At 33.3% G+C, this 21,763-nt stretch overlaps 1 protein-coding gene across 4 annotated transcripts in view; it reads left to right on the top strand.

The window, feature by feature from the left end:
• LOC133204393 (polycystin-2-like) overlaps positions 1-18,813 on the top strand; it is a 271,638-nt gene extending 252,825 nt beyond the window's left edge. Inside the window, exons 1-14 of one of the 4 annotated variants that reach the window (XM_061340114.1) lie at positions 8,566-8,655; positions 8,909-9,219; positions 10,579-10,692; positions 11,683-11,810; positions 11,970-12,226; positions 12,474-12,861; positions 12,955-13,191; positions 13,705-13,886; positions 14,010-14,229; positions 14,380-14,513; positions 14,622-14,739; positions 15,328-15,666; positions 15,981-16,163; positions 17,542-18,813. In XM_061340114.1, the coding sequence (XP_061196098.1) occupies positions 8,976-9,219; positions 10,579-10,692; positions 11,683-11,810; positions 11,970-12,226; positions 12,474-12,861; positions 12,955-13,191; positions 13,705-13,886; positions 14,010-14,229; positions 14,380-14,513; positions 14,622-14,739; positions 15,328-15,666; positions 15,981-16,163; positions 17,542-17,574 (2,577 nt within the window). In that variant the 5' untranslated portion in view covers positions 8,566-8,655; positions 8,909-8,975 and the 3' untranslated portion in view covers positions 17,575-18,813. Of the gene's footprint in view, positions 1-8,565; positions 8,656-8,893; positions 9,220-10,578; positions 10,693-11,682; positions 11,811-11,969; positions 12,227-12,473; positions 12,862-12,954; positions 13,192-13,704; positions 13,887-14,009; positions 14,230-14,379; positions 14,514-14,621; positions 14,740-15,327; positions 15,667-15,980; positions 16,164-16,517; positions 16,537-17,541 lie in introns of those variants that run through there. The other 3 variants (XM_061340113.1, XM_061340116.1, XM_061340115.1) reach the window with 3 other exon arrangements.
• The last annotated feature ends 2,950 nt before the right edge of the window (positions 18,814-21,763 follow it).

Consider the following 21,763-nt stretch of genomic DNA (forward strand, 5'->3'; position numbering starts at 1 on the left):
CTTGATGAGAATTGCATCAAATTCCAGCATCTCCTTGTCAACTTGAGTGAGATTGACTTTTTTTCAGTGACAAATTTATGCTATATGCATCAAGATACTCAGGTTGGAATCATTCCATTCAATGACTCCGTAATAATGGTTTAAAACTCGATATTCGTTTAGGTCACCATTTAATTAGTTTGAATTAATTGACAGGTACAAAATTAAAGTCTGAACACCATGACTCAATCTCATTGACCTTGGCCTTTAAGGCATGACCTTGAGGGTTTATTCCCCGAACGTCTACTCGCTAAAAACTATTTAATTATCACACTCAGTTAAGAGGCCCTCTAAGGGGTCCAGGTAGAGTTTACCTGTGTTACCTTGATTTAACAAATTAGTCTAAATTTAAAATCTACTGGTAAAATTGTGTAATTAAGCACATATTTATTGATTAAATACTTGTTATAATTGAAGGCACAGAAAAGTGTTCATAGAATAAAAATTTTTATTTAAAATTCGAAAAAGAAACATTACTGCACAAGACATGTAAATTAATAGATTGCATGTTTATGCATTATTTTTAAACATTATTTCTTAACCTAACACTTGGCACTTGAAGCATTACTTGCATCACATTTTAAGCTTTGTTTAAGGACATACGCAACGTACCTTACCTACCGATAATTTTTTTTCAAAATATTCTTAATTTTAGATATAGTGCCATCAGATGCACGTATTACCAGGGGTTTTGAAAAGATATCAATTGATGAAAATTCTTCTATAATTCAAAGAAAAATACACAAAAATTACTAAACACATATTCTAGATGTTTTGTTTATCCAAACTTGTTTTAGAAGAAGTGTACAACAGCATATATAGATATACAAATTACTTTAAGTATTGGAATTCTTCAACTCCAGGGAAAAAGGACGAAAGGGGGCATATTTTTCTGAGTATAAACTTTTCCTGTAGTATAGACTTTTCTCTAGATTTAACATGTTAATTTTCATTTAGATGCTGGTCCCCCTCTACTTTTTGTTGCTGTAAGGCCGAGCGCTGGCGAATTTCAGCACTTGAAAAAAAATCTACAGACAGAGAAATTCCACCCCTTCCCACACACGAACACACAAAATAGGATTTTCAAGATTTTTTTTTTAATTATTATTTTAATTTTACTTGTCAGATTTCTTTGGGAGGTTGTCCCTTCTCTCACTATTTAAACCATATATACATGTAGCTACCTCTTTGTTTGCAAGCAATATCTGTATGTTAGCACCGTTTTATTTACATCAAAGTTCAGACACGTTTTTATTTTTGATAAAAAATTATTTATGAAAATTAAACACACTATTTTTAGTATTTTTTTAAACCAATGGATAAAATCTTCAAAGATTTATACATTTCATCTGAAAAAAATCAAGTAAAATAATAAATATATCAATCTTTCAATGCTGAAACCATGTTTCAAAAGGGATGCATTAAAGATATAAAAAAAAATGTTGCTGTAGAATTCCTCATTCAATAAATGCAGGCACAGTTAACTCTACCCGTACCCCTTAGAGGGCCCCTTAATTGAGTATGATAATTAGATGTTGTTTTTGTCCAGTAGACGTTCGGGGAACACACCAATTCACCACCTGAGTATAGAACAAATACTATAATATCTAGAATTTAAATCCATTTCAATGAAAATGTTTTGAGCTAAAAAATGTTTAAGATAAATCGTTTTATACCTCTTATAATGATATAACACATCTAGAAAATCTGGGGGGAAAATCGTTCTACCTCTCGCAAGGATATAACACATCTATAGAAAATCTTTGTTAATTAATTAGAAAGGGATCGCCGGGCACCACGGAGATGAAGACGGCGTACTGCATTTGGGTGGTATAAAGTGATTCGCTCTTGTCCTTGGTGAGATAACCCCCCCCCCCCCTTCCGAGAAGACTGTTCTCTTCCAATCCGTCACGATTAATGTGACTCTTTATCACCCTTGAGTTGTACAACTCATCTGGATTTCAAAATTTTATTCTCAAAGATACATATTAGTAAAATAATGTGCGAGTGGACGGATATGCAATGCAAACAATGCTTATGCGCATAATTATATGTTTACAAAAGTTCTCATTTCGCCTTAATAAACCCCAGAAGGTACTAAGGCGAAATGGGAATGGCAAATTTTACGGTTAAGGCGAAATGGGAACAAACCGGGAGTAGCAATTCGGGTTTACAATATGACGAGTATAGCTTCACCTTTAGCGGTCTTTTTATATGTGATCATTTCTTCTGGTTTCTCGTCATATTGTAAACCCGAATTGCTACTCCCTTGCGCAGTTTAATCCCACCTCCCCAATTAACTGTTTTGAAGATGACAATGTTATATTCTCTACACGATGATTGAAAAGGGTGGCTTTTAAAAATGGGTTTGAAATTGGCTATATGTTTTAGACTTGTGCAGAGATGCATGTAACTTCAATAAACTTCAATAATGAAGTTTCGATCTGTGTAGGGTTCTTTGTAGTCTTCTTAGGCGAAAATCTTAAGCAAGACTAGATTCTTATAAAATCAAGAGGCCAAAGGGCCTAGGTATAATACACTGCAAAGGATCAATAAAAGTATAAAACACACACAAAAAAGATAGATAATGATGTAATGGTCAAAATCAAAAGAAATATGATGGCCAGGAGTTATCAAAATAGTTAGTCAAGTACTCAGTTACAAATCAGTCAAGTACTCAGTTACAAATCATTAAGCAGATCTATTTATGTTTGTACTTGCCAGGTGCTAATACACTAATGCATTTTCACTTTATAATCAATATACATGTAGCCCTGCCCACCATCAGAACCTCTAACCCAGGGGGCATGAATTTTGAGTTTTTGGTAGAGTCATCCTGCATGCTCATCATAACCATGCATTTTGTTGTTTCTTTAATACCCAGAGACAGAGAAAAAGATTTATTAAAGAATTTATGCATTTTCACTATATAGAGCCCCGCCCTAACACCAGAACCCCTGACCGCGAGGTTATGAATTTTAAATTTTGGAAGAGTCACCCTTGCTTATCATAACCATGCATTTAGTTTATCCGCTAAATACTCGTGAGCAGAGAATATTTTTAAAGAATAAATGAATTTTACTATATTATCATTAGAGCCCTCCCTCACACTCAAACCTCTGACCTTAAGGCCATGCATTTCACAAATTTGGAAGAGGTGCCCTTGCTCATCATAATCATGCACTTAGTTTGAATGCCTAATACCCAGGAGTAGAGAGGAAGATTTTTAAAAGAAATAATGCATTTTCACTATATAATAAGAGAGCCACACCTTAGCACTAAAACCCCTGCATGATCCTGTCGCCATGATATCTACAATTTTGGAAGATGCACCTTTGCTTATCATTACCACGTATTTTCACTATATAGTTCATAGATTTCTCCCCAACCCTTGACCCTTGGCCCGTGAAATTCACAATTTTGGAAGAGGCGTCCTTGCTTATCATAACCATGCACTTGCTTTTTCCCCTTAATACCCAGGAGCAGAGAAGAAGACTTTTAAAGAATTAATGCATTTTCACTATAGATGTATAATCATAAGACTTCCGCCCTAACACCAGAACCCCTATCCAGGGGCCATTAAATTCACAATTTCGGAAGAGGCACCCTTACTCATCATTACCATGCACTTTTATCTGCTAAATATACAGCGGGAGAAAGAAAAGATTTTTTAATGAATTTGTGCATTTTCACTACATGATCATTAGTCCCCACCCTAACTACAGAACCTCTGGCCCTGATCTAGGCCATAAATTTCACAATTTTGGTAGAGGGCTTAATGCTTATTACAACATGGAAACAGTTCAACTACTTGAGTCCAGGAGTGAAGAAGGATTTTTAAAGATTAATTTTGAGGGTTATAGCCCCACTCCTCAGGCCCCAGGGGTATAGGGGTCATGAAATTCAAATTTTTTGTTCCCCTGCACTCGGAGATGCTCTATGCCAAAATTGGTTGAAATTGGTTGAGAGGTTCCAGAGAAGCTGAAAATGTAAGGCATCACGACGACGCCTGACGAAAACAGATAGCAATAGGTCACCTGGGTGACTCATGTGGCCTAAAAAATAGACAAATGTGTTTAAAATTGATTATTTTAAACGAGATGTTTTTTTTTTCATTTCTACACTCAGAAAAGTATGGAATTCTATATACTACTGCCAACTGCAAGTTGCTTACTGCCAACTGCCACTGATTCTAGATGATATTGCATATTTTGTTAAATATCTTTAATACGCATGCTTGAATAACCCTATGATAACAAGGATATTACAATAATAAAACAAAATTGGTGGATTCAGGGATTCTTAAACGGTGAAGGTGAGGAAGGAATAAATAGGAGAAAGGAGTATTTCCTCTCAAATACAAAATATCTGATTCCCTTGCAGGCAAATAATTCAAAAGCTTTTTTTAACAAAGCAAATGGATCGGAATAGTTTTGTTCAGTTTCTGTAATTAGCTTTTTTCTTTTAATAACTGATAACTATTTCATACTATATGTTGTATGAAAAGTGTTATTTAATTAACATATAATATTATAATTGTAAAATGAGTATGTATTAATAATTCAATGAATCAGCACTTGTAATATGCAGGACAGGCATATAAATTTAACACAATCAAAGGTGCATAATTACCGGTATCTAGATATAGGGTTTGAAGTTAGAGGTGACTATAAGCTACCAAAAACAAAATGAGTGATGGACAATATCAATATTTAAATTTGGCCTTATTTTCCCTTTGTATCTTCAAGAAGATCATACTGATCTTGAATCTTGCTTACCAAGTCCATTTCACCAGAATGAACATTGTGAAAAGAAAAAGATTCAAGTTGAAAAATATAGTTTGTATCTTAATTGGTAGTCACAGTATACATGTATTGATGTCACTTGTTTTGTGGTTATCTTTTGAACCTAATGATTTCTTTCAATATTTTTTCCCTGTCTGTCCTAAATTGATTTTATAACTGTCCTGTCAGGAAGTTTTCTACTAAAACAATTATTTAGTATGTCTAGCAATCACCATTGAATAAACATTTTTTTTAAAAATGGTAAGATATAAGTTTTTAATTTTAAGACTGTAGCATTATAAATAAACAAAACCTCTCAGTGCCACCTTGATTTGTTTTAGATTCAATGACGAAAAGAGATTAAAATACAAAATGTAATTGAAAAGTAATGTTCATTACTGACATTTTTAAAAAAAAAATAATGCATTACATTACAATTATTTGTAATGAAAAGATGGATCCATTACACATTACATCCCATTACTTTGAAAAAATGTAATGATTACAATGCATTACCATTACACATTACCAATACCCCAAGTCTGAACACTGTAAAGAGGAGTTTCACCGGGGGGGGGGGGGATAAATTTCCGTTTTCCGTTGTTTTCTATACTGAAAAAAAAAAACAAGTTTTACCAATATTAAATACTTATCTCTTAGTTCTGGTTATTTAACTCGTTCGCCGTTCTTTTCTTGCATAAGATTTATTCAAGCACAGGAGTCCGCATACCTATCAATTTTACCGAAATTTTCAGTAAATATAAAAAAAAATACGTAATAACGTAAAACCTTTTATAATAACAATAGGTATTACGAATTTTTTTATATTTACGGAAAATTTCGGTAAAATTGATAGGTATGCGAACTCCTGTGATTCAAGCATGCGTATTTAAGATATTTAAGATAACAAACCAGGCAATATCATCTACAACCAGTGGTAGTTGGCAGTAAGCAGCTGGCAGTAAGCAGTGAGCAACTGGCAGTAAACAGTTGGCTGTCGTTTATGGAATACCATAGAAATGACATTCTTTCAAAAAATGGGTCTTGGTACAAAAAGGTCTAAAAATATATTTATAATTTAGATGTAAAACACGCATAACTTTTAAATAAATGCAATTAAATATAGTTTTTACGCAAGAAAATTCAGATATGTTTAATATTATATTTTCTCGATTTGGATTTTTCTCAGAGATTAAACCCCAAATATTTGAAATTAAACGTTTACATGCATAAAAATTGATATACAGAAATCTGCAGCTAGGGTGTAAGTTGCATCATCGGTGTAGTGCATGTCACTATAATTTTTTAAGACGTTTTCAATGGAAAAAAAAATTAATTTATATTAATGTATAATTTGAGTCAAATTATTGATGTGATAATTTCTTTGTTTTAAATAAAGCTGAATATTATTTATCTAAAGTTGCCACAGCAGAGTTGGTCTGTACTCCGAAATTTAAGTGGCACTGATAAAAAAATATTACGATGACAATTGCCCCCCCCCCCCTTAAATATGTTTTACATGAGTTAGTTAAATGATGTTTTAAGTTTGAAAAAATTCCCTCAGAAATGACAATGGCTTTTCCACCCATAAATGTTTTACGTGAGTTAGTAAAATAATGTTTTAAGTTTGAAAAAAAATCCCTCAGAAATTAAGCAGAGTATGGCTCTTCCTTAATATAGTTCATTCTCAGTTCAATTCAACATAAAATGGACATTTCAAAATATAATGAAACTCGTCTTCGGCGTAATTTTGACCAAACAATTTACAAAATCTCATATTCCGTAAGGTCAAGATCTAGTAAATGAAAGGTGCCTACAGATTTCTCAAATTTGAGAAATGATTCTTTCAATGATGCTTTATAACTTTAGCTTGGTCAAGTAAGGTGTTTTGGGGCATAATTTGTAGATGAACAGGGTGAAAAATCATATTTCAAACTGTCATTTTCAATGAAAAATTAAGAAAACCAGACATGAATACGGGAGTTTTTTCCATATCAGACAAAGGAAATGTATCCAGATTGCCTACAGTCTCTTAGAAAACGATAATTTGTATGTTCTTGGCCTCTTCTTTAAAATAATATTAAATTGAATATAGGTATCGGGATTGCTTTTCACATGATTTCAAATTGAATTCCATGAAAATACTTTATTTTCTACATAATTCTATTTGTCTGTTTTCTTGGAGGTTCAGCTGGGGGAAAAATTGGCCTTTTATGGATTTTATTAAAATGATCATAAGGTTACATGGAAAACTTCATAAACAAAAAGATTAAGTTGAAAAATATACATTTGTACTACCCACAGGAAATAATGAATAGTTTAATAAAAATATGCCTCAATAATAAAAGGCATTGAAGAAGGGGGGTTCAGGTTGGTAAAGCATGCTTGTTTCAATTATAATATCGAAAGTGGTAAAATTTTTTTAAAAATGTGTGTGTAGGAATGAAATAATAACTATAACGTGTAATCAACTTAACGAACCATTGTTATATTTAAATGCCACTTGTCACAGTTGATGCAGCATATCTCTCCCAACATCTTATCAAGATGAACAAATTCTTATATCTTATACAGTGCTTGGAAGCAAAACTGTGTGTCATCGATTGTCTTTGCCTTTAACATTTTTGAAACAGTTATTATTGATAAAAGAGTTCTTCGGAGTGTATAAAATGTACACGATCTTGGCAAAATCAATCAAGCCTATTGATTTTACCTATGCTTAAAATACGGTACCACAGGTAGTGCTAACAATTATTCCATGTATAATCGTGAAAAATCGATGGGAGTGAATAATTGATGGGACAGGTTTAGAAAAGTTTTGTTTCAGCAGCTACTTACTGTTATTTTCTGCTGACGCCAATATTGATCCCGGACCATTACCTTGGTAGCGGGTCGATCGCCGTATAAAGACCTATTACGTACCCACTTTCGCCCAACATCCGCACCGCACATTTCAGAGTATAGGTAAGGTCTCTTACTTTTTTGGTTTTTGTTGTTTTTTTTTATGAGTAATTAAATTGAAGTTGATATTTATCATACCAAATGTTATTACAAATGTTTTGGGTAGGATTTGATATTTTTTATAACAGATAAAAAAGGAGATATCTATTATTTCAAATCAAAATGACCAAATATATTTTTTTTATCTCTATCTACGCCATAACTAGTATATGTACTTAAATGAAATTGACTAGAAAGCTAATGAAAAGGATATTACTACATATGGTCGCTTCTCTTCTCTAAGAAGAGATAAGACCCTATTCACATTAAATCACTAAAAAATAAGCTGAAAATTTGATAATCGAATAAATTTAATTACGAAGTACGAAAGTACCACGAATCCATGAGATACCAGGCTAAATAAGGGAAGTTGACGATGGCTGAAATCCCCGTTTGTCGTACAGCTAAGTTATTAGTTGGCCATTATCGTCTATAGTCAGTAAAACATCCAATTATGAAACAGATGTGGGAGACTGTAGTGTCTTTAATTTCGAGTTCACATGGATATATCGAGTGGAAATATGAATGAAATTAACTATTGCTAATTTATAAAACGACTCTTCTATGTTTTTCCGCGATATATGATAATATTGATATAATGCTATGGATAAATTATGCCAGGGACCTATATACTTAGTATATAGGTCCCTGTACGAATACACTGCAGAGCGAGTTAGTCAATAGTGAAGCGCCGTCTATTGAAAATATTTGACTTTATTAAAGCAGAGTGATCGTTCCTGATAGCATCATCAACATTAATCCAACAAAATAGTTTTCATTTATAAACGAAATATTCATTCAGAATGCTACAGCACTTGATCTTATCACATGAGTAAGTTCATTTATTCCATGGAGTTCTAACTGTATACTGATCATTCATATTGAACGTATCATTTACACAATATTTGATTAACTTATAATGGTTCATTGAACAAAATGAACCATCACCATGTTATGATCTTGTCGCTGTGATGTCATGTAGGAGCCTTTCTAAAAGAAACAGGTGTAGCGTAAGTGAAAATTACTGTTTATCTAATCCGTTCTAACATTTTAATATCTACTCATTACAGGTTATATTTCTATAGGTCTTATCTAACACCAACAAGCGTACAGTGAAGGGGTCTTTCTTGTGATTATCCCAAGACTTTAAACATGGCCTCGCGGGACAATCGGCCTATGAGCGCACAGTCACGCACGGCTTGGGAAGACATGGATTCTGGTTACGGTAGACCGGACAATCAGTTTGAGTTTGGGCCAAGAGACGATCCAGATTTACCAGTGGCTATGGAAAACGACATTTACATGGATCGCGACAAGGGAAAAAATGATCAGGTGGCCACCACCAAACCTGAAGAAAAGCAGGGATGCTTCACCAAATTCAGGAAGGGTGTCCGATGTAAGTTATCTTCTTTACATATATCAGCACATTTCATTTTTATTGTAATTTGTAGGTAAACAAAATTATATGAAATAATGTTTCAAGGTACTTGTCAGTGAAGCTTTGTTATAGAAAAGTATTAACAGTAACTAAATCCAGTACTGTTATAATTAATCTTTAATTGGTATTTTAGATTTTTATTTCAGAGATATACTTTTTTAAACTTTGGTTGTTTCAATTGCAACTATAAATTACACTTAGTTTAAAGAATTCAATGGAAATAAAATTAAACTTGTTTATTTTGTTAGTTCATTTTTAAATAGTTGCTGTATTGCAACAAGGAATGGCTGTTTTTCTGTTATCTCTGTTTTGTGCCTATCATGTGTATTCATTCTTTGTCCCACTTTCTGAATTGATTAAATACTAAGCCTCGGATCGGGCATTTAAATTCTGTTTGTTCAAGTTTACTTAGTATAGGATTTTAGACCAAAGTCTTGCACTGTGGAATGAAAAAAAAAATATTGATTTCTCCTCACTAAATTTAAATAACAAGGTGAAAAAAATGTGTTCCAACTAAATATATTTCAGAAAAGCTGATTTTGCTTGATAATTTATTTAGGAAAAGTTAATTGCTTTGGTAGAGAACAATGGAATTGGTAGAAACTATACATGTGTACAACCTAGATCCATACACTTAATATATAGGATTTACATAAATGTTGTTAGGTTAAATTAAATAAATATTGAATGACTAATTGGGGATTTCTTGAACTTAAAATATGATGGTCAAGAGATTGGTGGTGGAAATACTTAATAAAATAATGATTTATGTGACATAAAAACATTCATTTACATGTAATTGTATTATGGTCATATGCAACATATCTCAAAAAGTTACCTCTGCATTGATAAGTTTTCAAGATACATGTATTTTATAAATTCAAAAGCATGGTACCATCAGCAAGAGCAGATATTCTAAGAGTAAGATAAAATGTCAACATACATTACCAGAGGTTTTGAAATTTGAATAGGTATCAAATGCTAAAAATCCTTTAAGTGTGTTTTTCAAAGAAAAATAAACAAAAATTACCAAACATAGTTTTATTTGGTATTTTCTCAAAATTTGTTTAAGACGATCTGCTTAGCATTGTTAGGCATTAAAAAAATTGCTTACAGATACTTCTATTATTGGAACTCTTGATTGAGAATTTTCAAATAAATGTCAAAACTTTGTTGTGTATATCCTTTATTTAATATACATTAATATAGAAATGGGATGAATATTTTTATGGTTGATTTTTTCAAATTATACATAAATACAAGTAAAGATAAATAAATCCAAGTTTCCGTTATTATTATTTATCTTTTCTTTTTTAGCTCTGTGGGCTACCAGGCAGACAGAGGAGACCAAAGGCAATAGAGAACTTCACGTGAAGACCACATTGAGGGAACTCATCATATACCTGGTGTTTCTCATCATTCTCTGTGTTGGTAAGAGGGGGAAAAACAATGATAAACATACACTTATATCATAAATAAGAGGGGGAAAAAACAATAATAAAAATACACTTATATCATAAATAAGAGGGGGAAAACAATGATAAACATACACTTATATCATAAATAAGAGGGGGAAAACAATGATAAACATACACTTATATCAAAAATAAGAGGGGAAAAACAATGATAAACATACACGTATATCATAAATAAGAGGGGAAAAACAATGATAAACATACACGTATATCATAAATAAGAAGGGGAAAAACAATGATAAACATACACTTATATCATAAATAAGAGGGGAAAAACAATGATAAACATACATTTATATCATAAATAAGAGAGGGAAAACAATGATAAACATACACTTATATCATAAATAAGAAGGGGAAAAACAATGATAAACATACACTTATATCATAAATTCTAAATTGAAGGACAAAAAAAGTTTATCTTATATACATGTATGCCAGTGAGAATCCATGTAAAAACCACAAGTTTGTTTCCTGAAAAATGTCCGTGTTGGATAGTTTTTGGTACAGTATTGATTTTTCATACCTGAAGACAAAGATTATACATATTTCATCAAGTGCGCTCACAAACACCATAGTTATCAATACAGATGAAATATTGATTCCTGAACCTTTCTGTTTATTGCTTTAGATGAGCTTAATGGTTATCGATTTTGGAATATTCCGTATTCTAATTATGTTTTAAGGCTATTGATCTCTGAAAGTAATGATATCTCTTTTGCATGTACTAGCTTTTCTAATCTTGAAGAAGTCAATATTTTATTCCATTGCAACACAATCAATTTCCAGATAAAAGCAATAAGTCCAATTAAAGGTTCTTCAAAAACATTTTTAAAAAAATACACAAGAAGTAGCAAATTGATTTATTATCATTTATAAATTAATATTCAAGTGGCACAGTGCAACTGAAAGGAATAAATTATATAAAAGTGAATAATTTTTTTAGTGACCTTTGGAATGACCTCTACCACTATGTATTACTACACTAAGGTCATGAGTGACCTGTTCCTGGATACAACTCATAAGTCTGGTGGTAACTTTAGAACCATAACAAATGTTGAAGACTTCTGGAAAGTAAGATTATTATTTAAAATCCCGCAAATAAAAAAAATAATTAGCTGACGTAATAAACATTTTTGCATAAAAATCATTTGTTTCCCACACTTTTCCTTTTCTGATAAAAGAAGTCTAATTTATACTACCATGCTAAGTGAACCTATGGTTCAATGACAGTTTGCCCGAGACCCTTTGGTGCGAGGTCTTCACTGGGAGACTTGGTACAACAATCAGCCTCTGCCTCAATCTGAACAAGGATACATCTACTATGAGAACAAGCTACTTGGGCTTCCTCGACTGAGGCAACTAAAAGTCAGCTCCAATTCCTGTGTGGTCCATGAGAACTTTAAAGATGTCATCCGTGAATGTTACGACTCCTACTCTTCAAACCTGGAAGACAAAACCTCAGTCGCAAATGCAGATAATTACACTGCGTACGTAGAAGTACTCTGTATTAGTTTATTCCTTTTGGAGATTCACACTGGAGTGTGCTTTTAGATTTCAAAAAAATTAAAGTCTGATATTGCTACGTATGAGAAATATCCCTACATTACATGTATTGTTTATGAATCAATTGAATATTAAAGAAAAAAAAATTCATACACAAAAAAAATAGCAGGGATAAAGTAGATGTATGCTTGATATAACATGATGGTAAATGTTATATTCCTTGTTCTTCAGATTCACATACAAAACAGAGGATGAACTTGATGGAAGCAGTCATGAGGCAACCATTGCAACATACAGTGGAGCTGGATATGTCCAGAATCTTGGAAAAACAAAGAATGAATCCCTTGAAATTATAAATTATTTGTTTAATAAACTGTGGATAACTCGAGGGACTAGAGTTGTGTTTGTGGATTTCACTGTGTACAATGCTAATATCAATCTGTTCTGTGCCATTCGACTGATTGTGGAGTTCCCAGCAACAGGTGGAGCAATTTCATCCTGGGATTTCCGTACAGTGAAACTGATCCGATACGTAACCATCAAGGACTACTTCATCATGGCTTGTGAATTCATCTTTACTCTCTTCATTGTGTATTACATTGTTGAGGAAGCCCTTGAGGTAAATTTATTTTACTCAAACATTTTTTTTCTCAGCTAGGCTTTGTAAAGAGTGTTTATACAAGATGACAAGTGTTTTTGAAATGTTTTGTAGATCAAGAAACACAAGCTTTCCTACTTCAAGAGTCTGTGGAATATCCTGGATCTGACTGTCATCATCATTGCCTTACTCTGTATAGCATTTGATATTTATCGGACGGTTGAAGTGGACAACAAGCTCAGTGAACTCATTAGTCACCCTGACCAGTATGCAGACTTTGAGTTCTTGAGTTACTGGCAAACAAGATTTGACAATGCAATTGCTATAGCTGTCTTCTTTGCCTGGGTGAAGGTAAATTAATTTTCGTTTTAGATTAAGGACCTTCTCTACACCAGTGCAAAATGTTTTTTGGACATTGAGAAAAATATATTGTATAAAGGTGTTAATATTGAGCTTATCTATTAAATTTTCACTATATGGTACATGGCATTTACCCCCAGAAAAAATGTTTAAACACAACACAGTGTCAGTGAATAGATATCACTGCTGTTTACTTCCATAGAGACAATACATGTAAATAACATGTTCAATTTATTTATCTTGGCATTTTGAAATGTTAAGAATACTTGAATTAATTACAAATTGAATAATATACTGTAAATTTCTTTTTTTTTAAATTTAGATCTAAGGGCAGATCACTCTAACTACTTTAAAATACCAAGGAATCAAAACTCTTTAGTTTGCAGTGTACGTAGAGAGGGATTTTAATACTGCAAATGTACAAAACTTGACAATATAACAGAGTAAATTTTAAATGTAAATTGATCCTTTGTATAACCAGGATTTTTTGTTTTTTTTTGAAAGATTTTCAAGTACATCAGTTTCAACAAGACAATGACTCAGCTTTCCTCTACTCTTGGCCGTTGTGCAAAGGATTTACTTGGTTTCGCTGTTATGTTCTTCATCATTTTCTTGGCCTTCACACAGCTGGGGTACCTGCTGTTTGGTACTCAAGTCAAGGACTTCAGTAACTTCCCCAACTCCTTGTAAGCTCTTAATGATCTGTTTAAAATTTAATTCTATATTTAAAATTTAATTCTATATTTCAATGCATATGAATGTTACATCATAATGTATATTGAAATACATGAACACATGTATGTTTGTAGCTTCACCCTATTCCGTATCATTCTGGGAGATTTCGACTTTCACCAGCTGGAGGCCGCCAACAGGTATCTGGGACCCATTTTCTTCATGTTGTTTGTCTTCTTCGTCTTCTTCGTGCTGATCAACATGTTCTTGGCCATCATTAATGACACATACTCTGAAGTGAAAGGAGACATGGCCAACCAAAAGAATGAGTTTGAGATGACAGACTACTTTAAGAGAGTGAGTGGTTTAGTAGTTTTTACAAGGAGAAATAAGACAGTGATTCTATGGTTTTCTTTGCTTTACAGAGATACCAGAAGATAGCTTAGTGAGTAAAGTTGTTGATACACAGGGATACGATGTATATGTGATTTTTTGTTTGCTTTACAGGGATACCAGAAGATGGTGGACAAACTAAACCTGAAGCGTGACAAGATCCAGGATATTCATGAGACACTTAAACATGCCGACATCAATGGTGATGACAAGCTCGACTTTGACGAATGGAGACAGGATCTCAAAACGTAAGACCTATCATATAGATTCATTCTTTATTATAAGTTTATTCTTTCATAAATAATGCTTTTGAGTTTTGAATATATTGTATATATACCAAGTTAAAAAAATTGTAGACGTGGTTATGCTGATGGTGAAATTGAGGCTCTCTTTGCTAAGTACGACATTGATGGTGATCGTGTATTGGACAAAGATGAACAAATCAGAATGCAGGAAGATCTCAATAACCAGAAGGTATTTACTTACCATATTTAATTCATCCTTTCAGAAAACTTACACTGTAATGAGAACATACATCTGGACTTAATCAATCTTAATTACATACATGTATTCCTTTCAGAATGCTTGTAAGTTTTCCAACTTGATTTAATATACTACAACTTATGTGTCATAAGAACATCATTTTAAACAATGTTTGCTTCAAATAATTAATTCAGATAAGGTGTTTATTGTAGAGAAGCATGTTTAAATATAGAAAGCTTAAAGGAAAGCGTAAGGTAAAACAAAGAGTAGTAACCCAGGCAGCTTATAAAATTAACATAGACATATTAAACACAAACTGCACAAAGTCAGCTCATGGCAGTTGAATAACTGAAACACTGGCATTGTATGACGTAGTCAAAGAAATAACAAGATTTTCAGAGTTTTCACAGCTTTTTCACTGTCATAGTGATCAGAACAATTTTCACGCTGATTCTCTTGCAGTTTCACCAGAAGTAGTGTGAGAGATGGCTACCTGAACTTGAATTTATATTGCAATGATTACAGGATTTAAATAGTTAACTTAGCTGGGATGTTAAATCAGTGTTAAATTTTATACAGGCTGCTCTAAATAAAGAATATGACGAGTTGGAGAAAAGTGGAAACAGACCAGGAACAGCGCGGAGAGCCAGCAGCAGAATCAGTGAGAATGACGACAGTGGTGACGAGAGTTCGGAGATCGATGACAACGGATCTAAATCCACAAGATCAGGCAGAGGTTCTAATGGTGTATCATACGAAGAATTTACAGTTTTATCTCGAAGGGTGGATAGAATGGAGCATTCTATTGGCAGTATAGTCTCTAAAATTGACGCTGTTTTAGTAAAATTAGAAGCTATGGAAAAAGCAAAACTCAAACGAAGAGAAACAATGGGCAAAATTTTAGACAGCATTACAGAGGTATGACATCCCAATTAATGTGTCACTAAATTTGAGTTTTGTTGATTTTATTTGCACCATTTATAAATATATCTGAAAGTTCCTAAATCCTTTTTCCGTGACAGAGCACAAGAGTTAATGATTTTTTTTAATAATTTGATTAAAATTGTACACAACAGTAACCAAGTTTGTAATTTTCCTAACAGTTTTTTATTCCTTCACTTTTTTTCTTATTACCATTAATCATAACAGATGTCACTGCCTCCATTGTTTTCAAAGGAGTGCAAGTTTTGTTGCATCACAATTTGTCTATAATAATAACCAATGTTATTTAGACGGATGGCAGCAATAGCGATGAAATGAAAAGAGAACAGATGGAAAAATTAGTTCGAGAAGAACTTGAACGATGGGATTCAGAAACCTCTTTTTCACCCAGCGGACGAGGTGCTTCTCCCAGTAGTGGGAGCAGTGCTAGAGGGGTCAGGGCACGATCTCGCCCAGGCTCAGGACAGCATGGGGTAAGTTAACCAGTGTAGGAAGGGAGAAATTTGTAAAGAAAAAAAGTCCTCTAAACTTGAAAAGTCTCAGTTGTTAAAGTTTTGCCTCAGTATGTTGTTTAATACATGAAAATAAATGTAAAATGATTATATTGACTTATGAAGGCAAAGAAATAATAACTTGGGGTAGGTTTGGTTTGAGGAATGACATCTAAAAAATGCTTTAATGTTTGAAATGCTTTTTGAGAAGTTGTCGAAGTATCTTTGATGAAATTATAATGTTGGATTCTTCATACCCTAACCTCTGTGACTTACATTAATGCAGAGTTTGGATTAGTAAGTGATTTAATAACTGTTTTTATTTGGTTTGTTTAGTCATCTGAAGTGTAATAGGGTAAATATGCAGACCTCCACATTTAAGTAACTGTTATTTTTATGAATCGTTTTCTTTTCTTTTCTTTTTTTTTTTTGGTTCTCATTTATGATTAGTATAATTTCAGTGCAAGTTGCATTATATGTAAACCTTTATTTTTGAGTTTTTATACCATTATCATTTGTTCAGTTGTAGAGACATTTGTTTTTTTTTTTTTAGATAAAACTTGATTATTTTGTTCTAAATGTGTTATAAAAACTTCTTTGTATGATGTTGTAGTGAGGCAGGGGGAGGGAGGGGGAGGGGGGTGTGGATTATAGTACATATGTATCAGCAATTGACTTGGTTGACTTGGGTTAACAAGTTTTTTCTCAGATAGGGAGGGAGTATAATATCAGTAAATAGATTCTTGGAACATTGGGGAATGTTATGTTTTACTAACAAGTTTGAGAAATTTAACAAAACACTGTGATCTACCATTGACTAATGATAAAGACTGGACAATTGTTTGAGATAACTGAGAACTCACAAAACTAAACACACAGATATTTAAAACTGAAAAGACAATCTTATTTTGTTTAATATTGAAACTCCTACATATATAATGATGTGTAATTAAGAGAAAACAATAAATGAATAGAACTTGTATCAATATGTAAAAGCCTTTTGTAGATGAATTCTGCTAAAGTCTGTTGAGTATCTATGGTGTATGTGTATTTGCAGGTTTTATATTTTTTTAGTTTTGTACATGCACTGTTTTGTCAGAGATGATTTAATATCTGATCTTAACTAGAGATAACGAAACATGATGTAAATTTATACATCATCCTCAAAAATCCATATTCTTTCATTAAAAATTTCTGTCAAAATTTAATATGTATTCAAAACTCATGTAAATTATACAAGTGTAATTATCCATAATATATATTTTGTGCTATGATTTTAATATTATAATTACCAGATAAACTTAAAATTTCCTTCTATTAGGGTGGCTTTGTTTTATATTTGACTTGTGTTTCATTTCAGGATTACTATGATTCTCGGGGTTACCATGTGTAGAGAAGGAACGCGATCAATGACATTTTACTCTATCATTCCTGCCATTGAACTGAATCTCGCATTACCTTAGCAGTTATGTTGTTGTGTGCCAGTAGGTGCAGCTTAAAACTTGATCACTTCTTAATGGGATAACTCTCTGCCCAGGTGTTTTAAAGAAACCAAACATTGTATACTTAATCAGGGGAAGTTGTTGCCATCTGATTTTGTTGCTTGACTGTGATAGATTACTATTATCTTCTTTTTTTTTTTGGTTAACCTTGAAAAAAGTGCTGAAATCTTTATATTGACACTTTAGCAAAATTGCACTGATGTAAGGTTTGTCTTTAATCAATCCAAGTAAAAATTATTCAAAAAAAATGACTCTAACAGATCAGAGAGTTCAATTGAAACACCAAAAAGCAGTGCCACACCCAGACCTTAACATCCACCCAAGCAAATCTTACATCACTGGGTTTTGTTACATTCATATATTTTATGGAGAATGGATATGATCATTTATCAGTTTTTCTACAAAAATGTCCTGAATGGGACCAATATTGTCATTATGCAAAATTTATCAACTGCTGATTCTTAATTGTGATGTATTTAACTTTCATAGAATATACAGTGTTTCCTTATGCATGTTTTATACATTAATGGAGATACTAATTTTAGATATAAGTGAAATCCTGCTAATTTACATGATGTACCGTCCAATGAAATGTCCATATTGATCCCTCCATTTAGCAGTTAGGTATCCCATTGTGAACTATCATAGATGCTGATAATTATTGTGATGTGTTAATCTAGTCTTTATGCCTTGTTTATATTCTGACTTGAATCAAGATGTCAATTTTTTTATTGTTTAAAACTGCTGTTGAAAAATTGTTAAGAAATCTAGAACAAATTGTTTATGTATATGTACCGGTAGTTGCATTTCCACAGAGCATGTCCAACCTACTAAATTTTGCAATACAACCAGTGCAGGTGCAATGCTACATGTTTATAGTTTTTATTATTTGTCACTCTCAACAATTCGTGACTTTTTCGTCATGAAGCTCTACCCACAATCAGAGTCTCATCAGAATTCCGTCCACGTTTGATGTTTGTAACTTCTGAGTCCAACATGAGTTCAGTTCACTTAAAAAATTAAAAAAAAAAAAATGTACTTTCTTAAGATTTCTTCACAACCATGAAATAATAACTAAATTTGTATCAACAATAAAACTTGTAATACATTGTTGGTGAACACATGTAAGACTGATTTTTAGCTCACCTGAGCCGAAGGCTCAAGTGAGCTTTTCTGATCACATTTTGTCCGTCGTCCGTCCGTCCGTCTGTCCGTCTGTCCGTCTGTCTGTCTGTCTGTCCGTCCGTCTGTAAACTTTTCACATTTTTGACTTCTTCTCAAGAACCACTGGGCCAATTTTGACCAAACTTGGTACAAAGCATCCTTGGGTGAAGGGAAATTTAAATTGTTAAAATGAAGGGCCAAGTCCCCTCACAAGGGGAGATAATCAAGAGAAGACAAAAATAGGGTGGGGTCATTAAAAAATCTTCTTCTCAAGAACCACAGGGCCAGTAAAGCTGAAACTTATATGGAAGCATCCTGGGGTAGTGTAGATTCTAAATTGTTCAAATCATGACCCCCGGGGGTAGGGCTGGGCCACAATGTGGAATCAATGTTTTACATAGAAATATATAGGAAAAATCTTTAAAAATCTTCTTCTCAAGAACCACAGGGCCAGAAAAGCTGAAACTTATGTGGAAGCATCCTGGGGTAGTCTAGATTTTAAATTGTTCAAATCATGACCCCCGGGGGTAGGGCGGGGCCATAATAGGGAGTCCAAGTTGTACATTGAAATTAATAAGAAAAATCTTTTAAAATTCTTCTTCTCAAGAACCACTGGACCTGAAAAGCTGAAACTTATGTGGAAGCATGCTGGGGTAGTGTAGATTCTAAATTGTTCAAATCATGACCCCCGGGGGTAGGGCGGGGCCACAATAGGGAATCCAAGTTTTACATTGAAATATATAGGAAAAATCTTTTAAAATCTTCTTCTCAAGAACCACTGGGCCAGAAAAGCTGAAACTTATGTGGAAGCATCCTGGGGTAGTGTAGATTTTAAATTGTTCAAATCATGACCCCCGGGGGTAGGGTGGGGCCACAATAGGGAATCCAAGTTTTACATTGAAATATATAGGAAAAATCTTTAAAAATCTTCTTCTCAATAACCACTGGGCCAGATAAGCTGAAACTTACTTGGAAGCATCCTGGGGTAGTGTAGATTCCAATTGTTCAAATCATGACCCCCGGGGGTAGGGCGGGGCCACAATAGGGAATCCAAGTTTTACATTGAAATATATAGGAAAAATCTTTAAAAATCTTCTTCTCAATAACCACTGGGCCAGATAAGCTGAAACTTACTTGGAAGCATCCTGGGGTAGTGTAGATTCCAATTGTTCAAATCATGATCCCCCGGGGTTGGGTGGGGCCACAATAAGTACTACGGGGGGGGGGGGGAGAAATCAGGTGAAAAACAGCAAGGCCAAAGTTACTCAGGTGAGCGCTGTGGCCCATGGGCCTCTTGTTTTTCTTTTAAAGTAACTGCTCACCATGACAGATAAGGATTTATGCAGGAAGTCAGAAGTTACTTACAAGATTGTAACAATGTTGTGACAGACACTTTTTAACTCTGTGGTAGATGTACTTAACTTGTTACAGAACAAATATATTTCACTGCATTTGCCTTGTGTTATGTGTTCTCTATGAGGCTGCCTTTAATATGCTGTCAAAGTTTTGCTGAAGGTTGAATGTACAGCATGATAGTGGGGCTAATTAATAATACAAAACATGGAAGAGAAATAGGACTACTCAGAAAAAAAGGAGGGCTCAATGCATGATAGTGGGGCTAATTAATGATACTAAACAACATGAAATAGGCCTACTCAGAAAAAAAAGGAGGGCTCAATGCATGATAGTGGGGCTAATTAATGACACTAAACGATGTGAAATTGGCCTACTCGGAAAAAATGATACTAAACAACATAAAATAGGCTTACTTTGAAAAGAAGGAGGGCTCAATGCATGCAACACTAACAGTGATAAACTATACACAAGTATATGCTAACAATGATCAAGTCTATATTAGAATATGAATGCTATATATATTTCTGAGGGCAAATTTAAAAACAGCATATAAAACTATTATAATAAAACAATGTATGAAAGAATACTAGTCATAAATAAATGGTATATTGGTTAAATTGTTCAGTGTTGTTAGAAAACAAATCATTTACAGGAAAATCTTACTTTTGTACAAAGAACAAGGTATGGTTTCAACACAAATCTTGCCCTGTATTTTTCTTTACATTGAAAATTGCCATGTTAAATATGAAAGTGATGTCAACAATTAAAACTCTTGCTTTCTGAATCATTGAAATTCCATGCAGAAAGATCATAGAAATCATTTTTCTCACATGACCTTCTAAATGCTAATTTTGACGTCATGAATTTGTACATTTTCCCGTATTTCCTTAAAAACTTGCAGAAGACATGAATTTTCAATGTAATTTTCTATCAGATAATATAGACTACATGCATCGCCCACAAAGATTTTGAGATATGCGATTTTGCAAAGAATTTTACACAACATATCTAAAAATTAAAGTGGACACTGTTTTTAGCTCTTCTGAGCCAAAGGCTCAAAGAGCTAATGCTATGGCCATTTGTGCGGTGTGCGTAAACTTTTTAGAATATGGGCCATAACTCAAGAACACCTTGGCCAATTATTGTCAAATTTGTCACAGGGTATCCTTGGCCCAAGGGCTCCCTTTTGTACTAAAAATAGGGTTGTGACCCTTAAACAAGGGGAGATAATTAGGAAAATAGAAACAAAAGTGCTGGTTGCTAAAAAATCTTCTCAAGAACCACTGGACAGATTATCACCAAACTTACACAAAAGGATGAGGATATGTTGTAGATTAAAAATTGTTCAAGGCATCACCCTGGGACAAAGGGCTTGGTCTCAAGGTCACTTCAAAGTTGACCAAAAATTACATTTTATTAAAATGTTGATACTTTGCTTACTATAAGGACTAGGATCATCAAATCTTGTCAGTTGATGCATCTAAGGACCTCATATCATGTTGACTCGAAAGTAGGTCACGGTGACCTACTTTTTAAATTTTGTGGCTGTTCTTTTTCAAA

The sequence above is a fragment of the Saccostrea echinata genome, unplaced genomic scaffold (genome assembly GCF_033153115.1).
Source record: "Saccostrea echinata isolate AGI-Se365-2 ecotype Australia unplaced genomic scaffold, CSIRO_AGI_Sech_v1 ptg000053l, whole genome shotgun sequence".
Lineage (NCBI taxonomy): Eukaryota > Metazoa > Mollusca > Bivalvia > Ostreida > Ostreidae > Saccostrea > Saccostrea echinata.